At 51.5% G+C, this 16,677-nt stretch overlaps 3 protein-coding genes across 5 annotated transcripts in view; 1 reads left to right on the top strand and 2 right to left on the bottom strand.

The window, feature by feature from the left end:
• Positions 1-2,091, top strand: part of SLC22A18 (solute carrier family 22 member 18) — a 48,597-nt gene extending 46,506 nt beyond the window's left edge. For all 3 annotated transcript variants that reach the window (XM_048948649.1, XM_048948650.1, XM_048948651.1), the window contains one exon: positions 1,846-2,091. In XM_048948649.1, coding sequence (XP_048804606.1) covers positions 1,846-2,033 — 188 coding nt within the window. In that variant the 3' untranslated portion in view covers positions 2,034-2,091. The remainder of the gene's footprint in view (positions 1-1,845) is intronic.
• The window catches only part of NAP1L4 (nucleosome assembly protein 1 like 4), a 215,953-nt gene that overhangs the window by 171,534 nt on the left and 27,742 nt on the right, over positions 1-16,677 (bottom strand). The window lies entirely within an intron of this gene.
• Positions 2,753-4,261, bottom strand: PHLDA2 (pleckstrin homology like domain family A member 2). Its single transcript, XM_048948671.1, has 2 exons — positions 3,691-4,261; positions 2,753-3,188 (listed from the first exon to the last, which is right to left on the bottom strand). Exon 1 carries the CDS (start codon positions 4,095-4,097, stop codon positions 3,699-3,701), a length of 399 nt encoding a protein of 132 aa, XP_048804628.1. The 5' UTR covers positions 4,098-4,261; the 3' UTR covers positions 2,753-3,188; positions 3,691-3,698.

Below are 16,677 nucleotides of genomic sequence, written 5' to 3'. Positions count from 1 at the left end.
TCTTCAAAGGCAGGAAGGGAAAATGTTGCACGGCACACATGTGTGCTGCTCCACTGGGTGTGTGAGCTGGTGGGAGCACAGCCCCAAGCCAAGGCGGGCCCACAGCCACACAAGCACTCCTTGTCCCCCGAGAATGGGGGTCTTGTTACTGCTTTATGCATGGAGGCAGGGAGGAAGCAGAGCAGGGCAGCATCCTGGACCTATATCTCGTGATTTGATTTGCACATCAGGCACAAAGCCTTAGGAGAAGAGCCTGCAGCAAGGCTCAGCCACCATCCCCACAGCCGGGAGGAGAGGAGAGGAGAGGAGAGGAGAGGAGAGGAGAGGAGAGGAGAGGAGAGGAGAGGAGAGGAGAGGAGAGGAGAGGAGAGGAGAGGAGAGGAGAGGAGAGGAGAGGAGAGGAGAGGAGAGGAGAGGAGAGGAGAGGAGAGGAGAGGCTTTTTTACTGGTGTGATGACTTGTTACTGTTAAAGTTCTGAAGTTGACTGGGATCCATCACATGAGCTGCTTGGAAATGGAGCAAGGGCTGATTTACAGTGTCTCAAAGCTCCGGGGCATCCGACACGAGGGATCTAATTTAAACCCATTAAATAGAAATTATCTTTCTCAGCAATGTGTTACAGGCCTGCTGAGGAGAGCCCAGCCTTTCAAGAGGACGGATTTCAGCTCAAAAAAAAAAAAAAAAAGAAAAGAAAAAAGTGCCTCCTCAACCATGAGAGCCAGTTTGGCAATTGCACATAGTAATTAGTTTAATTCAAATACCCAGAGGGGAAAAAAAATAATTGCAAAACCTGCCCAGAAAGTTTGGTGGTTGTGGGATTGTTCCCATTGGCAAAGGGTCAGGCTGAGGTCCCACCCATCGCTGTTCCCATGTGCAGGAGGAGCTGGGCAGCTCTTCAGGGAGACTTCCCTCTCTGTATGTCACACCTACGCCCTCAGTTTGGGCTCACTGCACAAGTATTTTAAGCATTTTTGACAGAAGTGCAACAGTTGCAGGCACCAACCCATGTCTGCCTGTCCTCCCTCCAAGCTGGGATCATTTCTCCATGGTCACCATATAGGTAGCACACTGGGATCCATACCTTGCAAGCAGGACAGCTTTTCCCCTCTCCTGAATGCCATAGGTGGTGATTAAGTCATGTACTGGTGAAAAATTGATGCCAATAGCTCAGAATTGGTAGTAAGAATAATGATTGAGAACACCATTTCCAAGCAGGACCTAAGTTCCTTGCCCATACTCAGTGTGGGCTAATGGAGTTCTGGCCTGCATGGTGAGAAGCCTAAAGTCGTGGCTGCATCCCGTGTGACATCCTGGTGGAAAAACCTGCCCTTGCCCCAGTGGAGGTACTTCCTCCTGTTCACCATGTAAATGCATGCTCTGCTGGAAGGAGAACCGGCCAAGCCAGGTGAAAGGCTCCCATTGCCATCCAAATGGAAACATCCACTCCATTTGCAAGGCTGTGTGATCTCACAGGGGCTCAGAATCTTCTTCTGCTTTTAGTTAGCTATTCTTACAGATGTAGTTAGACCTTTCTAGCTCCTGATGCACTCCTTAGTGTCTGTTTTTCTGCTCCATGAGAGAGAATACATAGCAATAGCTGGGACCCTTAGTTGCCCACAGCTGCTAATTATGATATTGAAAAGAATTGCATGTTTTTCTTTGGAAGGCTTCAGAGTGTCCCTGGAAGCTGCCCCCATCCCACTCCACCTCACCCCATTCCATCCCAATGGGTTCAGGAGCATCTGCCAGTGCCAAAGGCTCCCATTGATGGTTTGAGGCTGCTTCCTACCGCAGCAGAGGGAGGCTACTAACCCTCATCCTGACATCTCTGCTGTCTCTCCTAGGGACCATGCTGGGGATCTGCGCCTCTGTCCATCCCCTGACGAGAACGGTGGGCCCAACCCTCGGTGTCATTCTGTATGAGCATTATGGAGTCTCCTCCTTTGGCTACTTGCAGCTCATTGTCAATCTCGCTTTGTTTGTTTATCTCTTAAAGAGCAAAAACCCATTGAGAGAGACAAAAAGCCACTAATTCTCCAAAGTTGCCACTTCTGTTTTTCCACCGAAATAAAGAAAGGAACGTTGTTGTATGTTCTCGGGCATTCTTGTGCTGGAGGCACAACCCCACACTGAGCCCCTTCTGCTCTCACTGCAGGCTGCTCATAACTAAATACCTTGCAGCTGCCTCCAGTCTCATTCAAGAACTAACTGATAGTGGCAGCAGGAAAGTTACCCAAAGGGAATTACCAAGCTTGAAGCATTTGCAGAGAGCACTTTGCAATCCTGCCTGTCAGTAGAGCTCAGCACCGCTGGATGCTCTTGAGCATACAGGTCAGTTAGTAGGCATTGAGCCTCACAAGACAAAACTTCAACAGGTTGTATTCCCCTTTCCAAAAGAGCAGATTCTTGGACTGCAGGAAAAGAGCACCTCACTCATTCCTAGGCACTTTATCTAGAGCTGGGGCCAGGCACCAGCAGGCAGAACATGGTATGGTTACAGGGAGATTTTGTGCCTCCTTTAACTGCCATTACTCCACTATACAGAAAATATCCCAAAAAAGCCCTGATTGGGCAAACAGAAGGCTCCTGCATTCACTCCCTGGCCCTCAGTGCGTTTTTCCTCCATGCTCTCCCCCTGCAGATGGATTATCAGGGGCTTCTTCACCCCACAGCCACATCCAGGCCACTGCTGCCTTACAGCCCCCACACCACAAACAGCACCCACAAAAATCACCACACCGCCACGTGTAGTAATAAAAAGTGAACATTTCAAGTAATTTATTTGGAATGGACATATTAATGCAAAAGCAATATTAAGACCAATAACTGCTGAAAGACATTCATCAAAATAAATACAAATATAGATACTACAAATAATTTAAATTGTGTCAAACACCACCAGTCAGTGTTGAATCTTCCTTGCGTCTCATAAATAGAAGAGAACCGTTCGCGAAGCCGCGCCACCCAAAGCACGTGGGCGCTTCGCTGGAAGTCCCGTATGAAAGTCTTTGGTTTTTTCTTTTTCAAAATGCATCTCAGGCAAAGCTCAGGGCTCTTTGCTCAGCAGCCTCCACAGGCCTGGAGAAAACCAAGCTGCTCCCAGCTATCTTCCGCGCTTTCCTTCATTGGTACCCTGTCCCTTTTCAGTCCAAGACACTTGCTCTGGTTTACCATCCAGCAGTACGCTCTGAAGGCAGCAAGAGGAAGCAGGTTAGTTAAATGAAAGGGCAGGGGAAGAATTAAAATAAAGGGCTCTGAAGGGACAGGAAGCACTCAGCACTCATCGCGGCATCTGCGGCGTCTCTATAGGGCGTTCGGCAAGGAAAGCGCTGCTGAGTGCCATTTCCTACCCCGATAACTCCCCGCCACAGACACGTGTCTGCCTACCGCTCAGCATTCCAAGCACTGTGCCCATCTCCCACCCGGAATTCCCAGCACGGGGTTGGGGAAGGGTGAGCGAGCCCCAGGAGCTGGGCACAAGAGCTGCAGGCACAGCACACGCTGCGCTCAGGGTGCCGCACCCGGCTCTGCGCTGGGAAACACGAGGAGCGGCCGTGGGAGCCCCACTGCCTCGCTGTGGCACCCAAAGCACGGTGTGTAGGGGATACATAGGTAAGGACTGTTGTGCAGGGGTTAGAGGTATCTCTGTGGGTTTGTTAGAGGGGGGAGGAATGGGGGTGTGAGCTCACCTGGGGGCTCAGGGCGCCCGGGCCAGTCGCCGCTCCTGGGTGCCCGCTGCCTGCTCCATCTCCTGACGGCTCTTGAAGTCCTGGATGGCCCTCTTGTTCTGGAAGTCGATGAGAGCCATGGTGATGGAGGCGTTCCAGCAGCTCTGGTCCGGGCACCGAAAGTCAATCTCCTTGCGGTCTTTGGTGACAATGGTGAAGTAGATGTATTTGCCCGTGCGCTCCACGCAGTCCACCTTGAGGATGGAGCCGAAGCCCAGCTCCTTGCCCTTGGCCCGCTTGTGCCCGTCGGGGAAAAGGCTGAGGCTGTCCTTGGTGAGCACTACCAGCTTCTTCTTCCAAAGCTGGAAAAGGCTGTCGCTCCGCTTCTCTAGCTCGCCCTCGCGGATCACCTCGGCTTGCATCTTCATCCTCCCTCCCTCGTTCCTTCCCTCGTCCCTTCCTTCCGTCCTTCCCTCGCTCCCTCCCGGCTCCAGCTCCCCGGGCTGCGTTGCTCCCACTGCGTCTCGAGCGGCAATGACTGAGCCCGGCCTCGCCGGGACCAATTTATTGCAATGATTCAGCGCCGGGCGCCTTCCGGTGCCTCCCCCGGGAGTCCGCCCGCCGCCCCCTCGCCGCTCCGCCTCTCGCCCGCCTCCGGCCGCGGTGTGCTCCGCTCCGCCCCGCCGGGATGGGACCCACTGAGAGCGGAGCCCGATCTGTAATGCTGCGTGGGACGCCAGCCTCGCCGTACCCTCGTGTCTGTGTGTTTCCGTGGTGGGGATGGGGTGGCTATGATGGACCCCACTTTGCAGCTCTTCTCCTCTCCAAAGCATGCCCAGTCCCAGTGCCATCTCCCCCCCTCCCAAGAAGCCCCCAGACGCCTGGTTTGGACCCCAGCCTCTAATGTGGGTCCTGGCCAAGCGCGTTCACTTCAGCTCCACATCCATGCAGCATCACCACGAAGCCTTCCCTTGCCTTCTCCTTGGGGTATCCCACCTACACAGCTCTGCAGCAGCACTGCCCACCCTTATCGTTCTCACTGTCCCCTACAATCACTCTGTTTACCCCATTTTCTTCCTCTTGACCCACTCCCTCTTCCCAGTCTCAGTTCCATCATTTCGTAGGGTCTGACCATTGCACACCGCCAAAGGGCCATTGGGGAAAGCCACAGCATCAAGAGGTGTCACCCAGCAGCACTGGCATCCCTTCCTCTGTGCCACACTGATTTTGCCACTCTTTACAACTTCCTGATCCAGCGTGATAGCCAGCAGCAGCAATTTATCTAACTTTAGCAAGATTTAGCTTTTCCTTGCCAAAGGAATGGTCCAGATTGACACTGTCTGGACAAATACTCTGGCCACTGAAATGTCAAAATTCATGCCCAAGAGATTCCATAAGAATAAGGGATCTGAAGCAGGTAGGACCAGAGACAGAGCCTAAGCTGAGTTTTCATTATTATTACTGTTATTATTATTATATCATTCTAAAAAGGGCTCCAAAATGCAGCGGGGAAGGGTCTTAGTGCACAGGAAATGGGACACCACTTCAAACAGAGCAATCTGGCAGGAAAAAAGGAGAGCTACAAGAAACAGCTGCAGGAAGGCCCCCGGTCTGGAAAGCTACAGGACGCAGCATGTCTGTGCACACCTTGCTTCAAACGGTCCGGTGCAAAGCAAAATCTGCTTTTCAGTGAGGCTCACACCTGCAGGTGGGGGTCAGCAGCCCCCTTTGGGGTTCGTCTTCCTGCTTTGGCTTTCATCAGGGTGATCTGCACCGAGCCATGGGAAGCACAGACCCTTTGTTGCCACAGCCATCAGCTTGTCTTAGCATGGGGGGAAAAAAGAACACTCAAAAACTGTAGATAAAAAATGGGTTCTTGCAGCACCAGTCCTGGTTTTCACTGTATGTCCATTATAAGAATTCTTCCTTCTACATACATTGGACTTGCTACATGGATAACCACAGAAAAGAAAAACCCAGTGCATTAACATACCATAATTTGCTGTCATTTGCATTGTGGCCGTGCAAAAGTTGCACAGGAATGGTCTTAAAGCAAAGCAATGGTGACATCAACTGCCCTCAAACCAGGCAGCTCAGCTTAGGAAAAGAAGAAAAGTGTCTGCATTGCCTTCAAAATAATATGAGTTAATGAATTGGGTGAGGAATTGACCAGGAGTTAACAGCTCTTGGCACCGGAATCTAGGAGAAGTGTGATGTTCCCAAGCACAGTTTGACTACACGTGGGTGTCCCTTACTAGAATAAAGCAGAACTGAAGCAACATCCACATCCATCTCCTACCTGCAGAGCCCAGCAGGGTGCCTGCCACCTCCCTTTACAATTTCCCTCTCCCAGCCCACAAGAGGCCCTGTTGCTATGTGTCGTGGTGCAGTGCATGCTCCACAACTGGGCTTTTGCTCATCGTTTCAGGTTTTTGGGTTTGTGTATCCTCCCGAAAGCAGAAGCGGGTTGCCTTAGTTACATGGGTCATGGTGACAGCACAGCAGCTACATGGGTGGGTCTGTGAAGAACACTGCAATCAGGGCCAAGAAAAATGAAAAATGTGTTTTTTTGAATGAGGAGATGGTGATTTATCTCCTCTGCAGCTGCTCACGCACCCTGCAATGGTGTCTCCAGCGGGTGGTAGTGATGCATTCAGCCCAGCCCAGCCCAGCATTTCCCCCCGGAGATGCTGGGCTTCCACCAGACACATCACCCCTTGCTCACACCCTGCATGCTATCAGCCTTTCCACTGCTGTAATGTTATTTTTCCCGTTGCTATTTAGCTGCTGTGATCCTAGCAATGTGTGCAGCCCCTGTGATGGGTCTGTGCTGGGCAAGGACCACAGATTCAGCCAGCATTACCCCTCTGCAGCAGGAAGTGAAGAATTGAGGCCATATGACTTTTTTTTTTTTTATCATAATGATTTCCTTTCCTTTAAACCTGACATCTGTAGGAGAAGAAAAGCTTGCTTACAGGCTTGAGGTTGTAATCCTGCCAGCTGAAGTCGATTAGTAATGGGGAAACATACGCTCTCGCCTCATAAACTGCTGCCTTCCGAGTTTCATTGTTTGTGTCAGAGGGAGGCTGTCCCCACAGGCACCCATGGCAATAGATTAGTGAGCACCAGGTCCCTTGAAATCCTGGATTAAAAAGAGCAACACACAGAATAGCTGCAAACTGGCAGTGTGGGACTGGAGAAACAGAAGTGAGGAACAGCATCTTGTCATGCTTTTCACATATATTTTCCCTTTTTTTCTTTTTCTTTTCAGTTTTTTCACATTTTCATATTCCTTCATACATATATATACGTGTATATAATGTCATGTGAGTATTCCTCAAGTACACTATGAAATTTAGGGTTATGGTTTGTTATCATCCTTCACCCTCACAAACTTGCTGGCCCAAACGGTGCCATCAGCTCTCAGCCTGTGACCCGGGCACAGCATCTCAGGTATCAGGGCAGAGCTGGGCGAGGCAGGGGCAGATGCTTTTGTCCTGGGGCACCTCACTTGGGAAGGTCTCAACAAGACAGATGGAGGCCACCAAGGCTGTTTGTTTAATGATTACATAAAATGAAATGCAGCAGGGCTGGAGCTTTTCAGCTGGTTCGGGGCTAACTTAAACAAGGGCAGCAGCGGAAGCATCTTTCCTCAATCTGCGAGAGTTCTTCATGCCGTACGCAAGCCATGTATTAATCAGCAATATCACGTAGCCCCAGTTGCTCAATTTACTAATATTTATCTGACTAAGACTCCTTTTTCCAAAGCAGCTTGAACATGTTTCATCCCACTGACTCAGTGTGTTGCCGCTGTGTGCTGTAAACTGCTGCACACAGTCATGAAAGCATTGCGAGGGGCCAGGGGCAGAAGGAGTCATCTCCAGGAAGCCCGTCCTTCACCAGGCTCCCAGTGCTGCAGCCATACAAGGGCAGGAGCACTGAACCCACATGGGCATGTTGGGTCAATACAGCAGTTACAGATGTGTGACCGTGTTTGCTTCTGCCCAGAAGTTGTCTCACCGTCCGTGACACACTGGATTACTAGAGATAGGATGAGGGGTCATGGCCTCAAGTTGCATCAGGGGAGATTCAGGTTGGATCTTAAGGAAAGTTTCATCTCAAAAAGAGTGGTGAGGCACTGGCACACCTCCAGAGGTGGAGTCACTGTCCCTGGAGCTGTTCAAGAACCGTGGCACTGAGGGCATGGTGGGGATGGGTTGGGGGTTGGACTTGGTGTTCTTAGTGGTCTTTTCCAATCTTAATGACTGCATGATTCTGTGACCCTGATGGAACACATTCTGCACACATGGACATCATGCTGGTGTTTAGTCTGAGTACGAAAGCAACAAATGTTAAAAAAGAGGCTCACGTTTCTTGGTCTCCTGAGCACTGATCATATTGCATGGATCCCACTACACAGTGCTCGTATCCATGGGTCTTATCCCATGTGGGACCTGAATACTTTCAGATATTAACCTGTGCCAGTAGGTTAGCACACAGCCCTGGCTGCCGTGGGACGGGCTGTGAGCCAGTGCTTCTCTTTCAATGAGAGCCAAAATGGTTGAGGATGAGGGAGCACTGGTGGCTTGCCCTGAGATACACCATGTTTACTGGAGTGCTCTGGACATTTGGTCACTCAGTGAGCCCAGGAGATGCTTTGGGCTACATCTCATGATTTTAACAACACGGGACATTCCCAAACCCCACCCTGGTAGCGTAAATATTTGGGCAATCTTTATTTTGCAGCACCAGTAATAGATGTCGGAGACCTCAGCATTGATCGATGTTGATGTGCTCTCTGCACATGAAGTCTGTGGTGGTCCCACATGGTGCCAGTAGGCTGCAGCTTCCCATCATGCTGCCAGCTCACCTTTTTTTACCCTGCTGTGCTGCAGTGATAATATTTACTGGAGACCATGAGGAGCCAGGCCTCGCAGCAATACAGTGAATTGTAGGTCACTGCTCCAGGCACCCTGCCCCTTTTCTGCAGCCAGTAAGGTGGCTTTGAGTCATCTTTGCCTTTTTTTATCTGTTTGTAGAGATGCTTCTCGTGGGAAATCCTATGGGTGGCATCGGCCAACAGCTGTGAGTGTCACTGGCTCTCTCAAGGCCATCCTCTGGCCATAATTTGTAAGGAGAGGAGTTAGGCTAACTGAGCTGCACATCAGTGCTTCCGTATGTGTGAGCGCATTAAGCTGGGAGGAAAAGGACATCCTGTCAGAGATGACACAATTTGTAGTGTATTGCAAGTTTATTCTCTGGTGTAGAGATAACTGCAAACATGCCGAGCTCAATCACAGAATCACAGAATCACAGAATGGCCAGGGTTGGAAGGGACCTCAAAAATCATGAATCTCCAACCCCCCTGCCACATGCAGGGCCACCAACCTCCCCATTTAATACTAGACGAGGCTGCCCAGGCCCCCATCCAATCTGGCCTCGAACACCTCTAAGGATGGGGTAATGGCCAAGCAAAGGTGCTGACACAACCCTGAGTGTGTCCTGTTTCCTCATAGGTCCCTGCAGTGCCACCCACAGCCCCCACCAACACGCTGAGGTCATATGGACACTATAAACATGGCTGCAAACCTCACAGCGGAGATGAGGAAGGGTGGTACGTGCTCCTGGGGCCGTTCAGCACGGCCAACGTCAACGGCTGTGTGCGAGTGAGACGTCCTCACCGCCACCACATGTCACATCCTAGTGCAGTGTGTGCCCCAAGTCCCCTCCCAGCTGTCCCACTCAGGGACTGAGCTTCTGTGCTCAGTGCATCATCCCGGCTGTGCTTTTCGCTTTGCTCCGTTTTTGGCTTTTTTCTTTTTTTTTTAATCAGCAGTGAGTAAACTTTACGGGTAAACACTGAGATCAGTTGCCAGATCGCCTAACCAAAACATCAGCAAACGCAAGGCGGGGGGGAGGATGGTGAGGTGCTGTTACTGCCAAGATTTGGATTATTTCCCATCTCCAGCCAGGCTGAGGATTGATCCCAAACCAAATTCTCAAGCACATTGCTGCCAGCTATCTCTCTTTCTCATATATATATTTACATATGCTCTCTATGCATCAGCTTTAGTAGCTTCATGAAAATCATAGAATCACGGAATGGCTTGGGTTGGTAGGGGCCTTAAAGCCCACCCAATTCCAACCCCCTGCCAAGGGCAGGGCTGTCCCCCACCAGATCAGGCTGCACCATCCAACCTGGCCTTCAGCACCTCCAAGGCAGGGGCACCAACAGCTTCTCTGAGCAACTTGAACCATGGGAGAAAAAGAAAAAGGAATATCAGTGATATGTACTTTCCCTGACTTTGTTTGACTTTCCCAAAGCTCACCTGCCCCAGCTGCATAGCCTGCTGGCTTCCCACCACCCCAGCTAATAGCTTCTGATGGAGCTACCTTGTGAAAGCTCGATCTGTCTCCTCTTCCTGTCGGTTACTCAGATCCTCTCATGTTTGAACACCTGACTCCACCTTGACAAATATTTGCAGGAGGTAGCTCAGGGCATGTCACAGCACCGGGTCTGGGGCTGTGCTGGGGTGGGCTCAGTGCTGGGGGCTGCAGAAAGCACTGGTGAGTTGTGATTACAGCATTTTGCTCTACACAGCTCTCACTTCACGCAGCTGTGTCATGGGTGGGAAACTGTAGCCTGGGTTGGGTGGGTGGGATGGGACCATCTGGTCCAGAAAGTGACACCTTAGACCAGCTTTAAACGCACACACTGTGCAATGGCCTAAAAAACCCTTAATGCTGGTCCTCTGAGTGCTCCGACTCACTGGGCCAAATGTCATTAAAAGCCTAGCCATTAACCCCCAGTTATCAGCTTCCTTTAAAAGAGGTTTCCTTTAGGGCAGCACTCACAGAGTAGAACTGAGCTAGCATTACCCACCCTGCGGTGGGTTTAATCCAAGCTTTTCCAGAGGCGCTGTAACCAGAGGGGGTTCCTGCAGTAGGAATAAAATGCTTGCAAATCCCTTGGCTTTAATAATCAACAATTAATTGAATTGTTATGGTTATTAATTATGTTGCTGACATTATTAAGTCACTGTTGTTGTTATTATTGAAGATTGCAACTACTGAGCTGCTATTCAGATCAGAGAGCAATACCAACACGCCGGTCCCACTGGCTGCCGAGCTTCGGAGCTGGGAAGGAAACTCCGGGTGGAGAAAAAGGAGTTAAGGCTCTTGGCAGGCATTGGGATGACTCAGGCATTCCTTCAGCTTTAATGGGGCAAGAGTCAAAGTCACAGAACTGGACGGATTTCCCATAATTGGACAACCTTCGCCAGAAATGAACGCTCAGGCTTGCATCAGCAGTGGCGAAGGCTGCGGCAGGGTGCGGGTGGCCATGTGGATACGGGGCTAAAATGTCGTGGCTCTTGATGCAAGTACCAGCATGGGTAGGACAAGGTGTTCTGGGCATGGACTGAGCCTGGGCACCCCTCCACAAATATGTGTGTTTGTTTGTCCTGCTTAGAGGTAGCCAGAAAGGAGTAACTGAGAGAGCAAATCATTCATTTGTCAGAAATAGTGCCAAACAAGGATGAAGCTCCTGACACTAACCCCACCGGCCCAGGGCAGCAGGCTTCACAGCCAAAGTCTCAAGACCCCGAGCAGAGGTGCTCAGAGGCAGGAGGAGAAGTGCCTGCTTTCAGTGTGCCCATCTCTTTCCTTCCCCCTTTCTACACCACCTGCCACTGCCAGAATGGCTCAGTCCCTAATCCTGGTCTTCCCTTCTTGACGAGCATCATCTCCCACGCATGATGATGGCCACAAGTGCTTGGTGGAGCTCTGCCATCCAGGATTCTTTTAACCACCCATCAATTAGCACCATGCGGCTCGTGGCTCTGCCAGCAATCAGCAGCAAGGGCTGTGCTTTGTCAATGCCAAGAAAAACTGGTGTTCCACAGGGCTTTGGCTAGACAGGTTGGTCCCAGAACGGTGTCCCTGGCACTGGGTGTTAGGGACTGGCCATCCCGTGAGCACATTTCTTTGCAGAGTGACAAGCCCTCAGCCCAGCCCTGCCTGCACACCCATAGCTGATAAGAGAAGGAGCCTGTACTTTATCTGTCGTGACTCAGCTGCTTCTCCTTCACTCACCTTCCAGAGGCATGGAAGGGTCACACCTACTGCCAGAAATCCCCTTTTTTCAGGGACTTCAACCTCCACTTGCCACTTATTTCCACTCACTGCTTCTCCTTCCTCCAGGACTTTTTATTACAGCCCCACATAGCCTCCTCAATTGGCAATTATGTCACAGTTATTCAGGAAAAGGTAATCCTCTCCAGCAGATCCCTACACTGGATGTTTTGTTGCCATGGAGGAGAAACGCCTTCCCACGCAATGTGTGCCCACTGAGTCACTGCAGCCACACCATAGTGGCACCACCGAGGGGGAGGTTGTTTTATCCCAAGAAAAGGTCCCTTTATTTAGCAGCACCTTCACCCTCAATACGACTTCCAGAACTGGGAACATTCCTACGCCATGTCTTCTCCCAGAAACACTTTATTTTTGTGAACACACTCAGAGGGCACCACCGTAGGAGCCCGGGACCTGTCAAATCCATTGTGGTGGCCACAAGGGGTGAGAACATTGGGTATTCCAAGAGGGGCACCAGGATAAGGATGCAGATGGCTGTTTCCTTGGGTGGCGCCCAGGAGATTAGCAAGCTGTGGGGTGCAGGATGCCAAATCCATTGGCCCCTCCACCATAGCAAATTGAGGGTGAGCACTGAGGCTGCAATCAATAGGAAATGGGGGTATGGGGCTGATGAGCTTTGTGGGAGGCAGTGACATGTGGAGAGGAAAGCCAGAGAGCTTTTATCTGCCCCACCCCTCTGAGGGTGGAGGCTGCTGGATCTGGCCCAGCTCTCGCACGTTGCTTCCGTTCAGGCTTTGTTTGAAAAAAAAAAAGAAAGAAAGAAAAAAAAGATCAGGTTTCACTTCTTGGCCCAAGGAGGCACTCTGGCCCATCGGGCACGAAGCTGGGCAAGCAGCACAGTGTGACTCAGCCCTCCCAAGTGCAGCCTGCGATGTGGCCCAGCTATATTTGCCAAGCAACTGAATCAATCATTGCACAGAAAATGCAGAGAGACCTTGGACCTCGTTTCCATTCCTTTTTACTCTCCTTCCTTTCCCTCCTCCCATTTTATTTTTCGCTTTTCCATGCGTGACCATCCCCGGCTCCGTGCTGGGGAGCAACCAGCCTGGAAATCACCAGTAGAGAGAGTATGTGCAAGAAAAACCCCAAAATCAAGATGGGGGGATACGCTTGGCCATGGGGTTAGCTGTGCTGCTGCTTGAGGCAGCTCCAGTTGCAGGAAGAAGAAAAGACCTGGGTTGCAAGGCCCAGGGAGGGAGGGCTGCAGGGCTCTCATTGGTGTGCAAGACCTCCGATGGCATGGTGTGGGGCAGAGAGAGATGCGTGGGCATCATGGGAGCCTGTTGCTGCGGGCCTGCAGCTCCTCCCCTAGCAGCAGCCAGCCCGCGTTTCACCCAGATGTTTCTGGGCTGTGCCGTGTGTGGGGAGGCATCGGTTTGGCTCTGCAGGGATTTTTGGTTGGTTTTTTTTTTTCCCCTCAGCCGTTTGCTGCCCCTTTGATGTTCTGCCTCCGACACCACGGCTCGCCCGGGGCACCAGGGCTGGATCCGAAAGCCCCAGTGGCGTGTCCAGAGGCAGCCAGCTCCCATCCGCTCCCCCCGCACCCCTTGAGCAGGGCTGGGTGGAGCCCCCCAACACCCACCACGCTCCCTGGCATCGCCGCGGGGCCACGCTCGCAGGAGGCCGGCCCCCCTCCCCACCCCACCGCCCCCTTTAATTAAAAATTGAAATCACATAATTACCTCTTCATTAAAGCCAATTAAAGCTGGCTGACGAGGGAGGTAGGCGGCACATTTTGCAACTCGCCGCGGAGATGAGACAGTGCGCAGCGCAATTACGGCGTCTGTTTGCTTCTCCTCAACCCCACGGCTTCAATGGGGCTCGCTTTGAAAGCTGCTCCGGGTGGTCGAGGAAAAAGGCCGGTTGGCCTCACCTCCTCATCATTATCTATGTGCCCCTCCTGTCTCTGCAGATGCAGGAGGGATGCTCCAAAGCCACGGACAGCAAAGCCCAAGCAGTGATCCCCACCCTGCTCAGTGTTAGGAATGTCACCTTGCTGAGCCGTCCGGCTCAGTGCCCAAAGAAGTGGGGCACCTCTGCAGAGGGGCCTCCTCCAGAGCCCACAGCAGGAGGTGACACAGTGTCCCAGCCCTGTCCCCTGCCTCCACCACCCCTTTTGCCCAGGCAGGAGCTCCCATCCATCCGACAGCCCCAACACTTGGCAGCCCACTGAGCTCCACCAATCTTGCAGTTTTAGATACAGAGCCGAAACCCCAGCGCCGTGCTTTGCCCTCCTACTGCCAGCTGTGAAATGCCTGAGAAAGCAGCCGTCATTCACACTTCATTGCACACACTGCACTTGTCTACATTTTGACCTGAACTGTGCTTATTAACCTTTTTTGTATGTGTATATGATAATAGTCCAGCACCCTTTGTAGGCGATCTTTCTTTCAAAGATCTCCTTTTTGATCTTTTCATAGACTAAGCAACAATTCATCCTATATAAATCTGGGATTGAAAGGACGTAATTTGTTTTTCCTTGCTTTTTTGAAGCGGCGAGAGATGAAACGGCTCAGGGGAATGTCAGCAGTGGTTATATCTTAATTGGTTTTTCTCTGCATCAAAATGCCTTGAACTATTCACTCGTGCACAGCAGCGCCGTGCGACCTTTCTGCCTCTCCCAACAAGTTAAAGCCCATCTCCCACTTGAGGTGTTTTCACTGTTCGTGGCACTGACACTAATTCTGCACCCACCCCTCCTCTTTCTGTCCAGGCATATCAAAGACTTTCAAATGCGCCTTAAGCCAGGAGCGTGAAAAGGAAGAAGGAAGACTACATAATTGGGTGAAATTAAAAAAAAAAAAGAGAGGGAGGGGAGAACTTCTTGCAGCCTTTCCCTCAGCCCACACGCTGGTTTTCCCCGACGCAGTGGCTGCACGCTGGTGGATGGGTGCACGTGGCCAACTTGTGCTCCTGCTCTCCTGACCTCAGGATTTTGCCTGCAAGTGTGAACTTCCCTCTGTTGGCCAATAAGGCTGAAACGCAGCAGTGAACACTTCTTTTTCCCCTAAAAGTTAGGCGAGTGTGCAACAGCTGCATCCTGGAGAATCGTAGGATTGTTTGAATTGGAAGGGATCCTTAAGGTCCAATTCCCTGCAATGAGCGGTGGCACCTACACAAGATCAGGTGCTCAGAGCCCCATCCTGCCTGACTTTGAATGTCTCCAGGAATGGGGCATCCACCATCTCCCTGGGCAGCCTCTGCCTTTGCCTCACCAGCCTTACTGCTAAAGACTTCGTTTTGCTTTGTAGGATGGTCATACAACAGCTCACAAGGAGTAGAGACCAATGATCCTTTCCGGAGTCGTGCCATTCTGTTTAGTTTCTGCCCTACGCAAATGCAAAATATTATCACACATATTATTTTCCTTTGGGTCACGTTGCATAATGAGCACATTCCTTTCCATCCCACTTCCCTTTCAGCCCTTGAAGCTCTGGTATCGGCAATGCTCAATCTGTGGGTGCTGGGGGCAGAGAAGGGGTGAGCAGCAGGAGGACAGCATTGCTGCAGACCACCCCTTTCAGAGGGGAAAACTCACTGTCAGGATTTGGGCTTTTGGCAGGGTGATAGCAGGAAGGTTGGTGTGAGCTGGCAATGGGAGCCAGCGCTCACCAGGTTTCATTCACCTGGGTTGGTGTCTGGATTCCCACGGTAAAACCCGGCGGGTAATGAGGCTTGTGCAAGAGCGGGGCGGCTGGGTGGAGCAGCTCGCTTGTGTAAAGGCGAGGTGAACAGGCAGAGAAGGGACCGGTCTGCAGGCAACGCTGGCACTTGGCGAACAGCTCAGCCTTCATTCACAGGATGCTTCATTAACAGCGCACAGCCTTGGAGGGGTTCATTCAGGTATTTAGATCCTTGCTTTGAACGCTTGTCAGACCTGAGCGGCTGACGGCCCACGAGAGGAGGGAGGTATTTAGGACATGGTGTGAGCACATGAGGAAAGGGCCTTGCCCGCTGCGGGTGGTGTGACCACGCTGTCTGGGAAAGCAGCACCTCTGCTCACGGGTCACAGCCGTGGCAACAGAGCTGGGCAGATGCCAGGAAACTGCACCTCTCCGGCTGTGTTTCAGAAATCATAGAGACCGATCCATCGGAAGAGGCAGAGTGAAGAACAGATGGCAGAGCTTTGTGGTTTTTGTCTTTTCAATGGCTTACAGAAAGCACTGCCATTTGCAGCAGCTTGTTGAGATGGTCTGCAGGCCAACTTCACGTCCTCCAGCAGCTGCGTGTCCAGGGCCATGGCACCAAGGCAACGTTCAGCAATCCCAAGGCTGAGGGAAACGTAACATGGTGGGGAAGCGAGCCTCACATCTCTCCTAGCCCACAATTTGTGTTTATAGGCTCAGCTGGAAGGGCTGCCTCCTAGCTCAGCGAACTGAAATCATTTCCCAAAAGGATCAAGCTGAGATGCTTCAGAAAAAAGCACAGATGAGTTCATAAGGTTATGTGCTAACATAGGGTAACTTCAGGCAGCTAGAGCATGTCTGACATCTCAAGCTCACCTTCTGAATCACCAGATTCACAAGGAAGAAGCGATTTCCTTGTGCCACAACCAGCCTGACCTCTCCCTGCGTGTTCTCTGGCCATGCTGAGCCGGCTTCCTGCGGGAGAGAGCACTGGCCTGAGCTGCCATCAGGGCTGTATTTCCCTGAGAATTAATTTATTGTCTCCTTTATTTTAGAACAGGAAAAGCTTGTTTTGTAAGGAGAGTGGAAACTTGCAAAGCCCATTTTAATTCTTCCAGCTACCACAAAGCCTACCCAGGTGGCAGTCAAACCCAGATAACTGAACTCACCGAAATTGGCCTGGAAGACAGCATCACTCGGCCATCCCAGCCACGAGGTCCCACAGACC

Source organism: Lagopus muta, chromosome 6 (assembly GCF_023343835.1).
Source record: "Lagopus muta isolate bLagMut1 chromosome 6, bLagMut1 primary, whole genome shotgun sequence".
Classification (NCBI taxonomy): Eukaryota; Metazoa; Chordata; class Aves; order Galliformes; family Phasianidae; genus Lagopus; species Lagopus muta.
The sequence above is the reverse complement of the archived record's forward strand: the minus strand, read 5'-3'. Positions and strand labels throughout refer to the sequence as shown.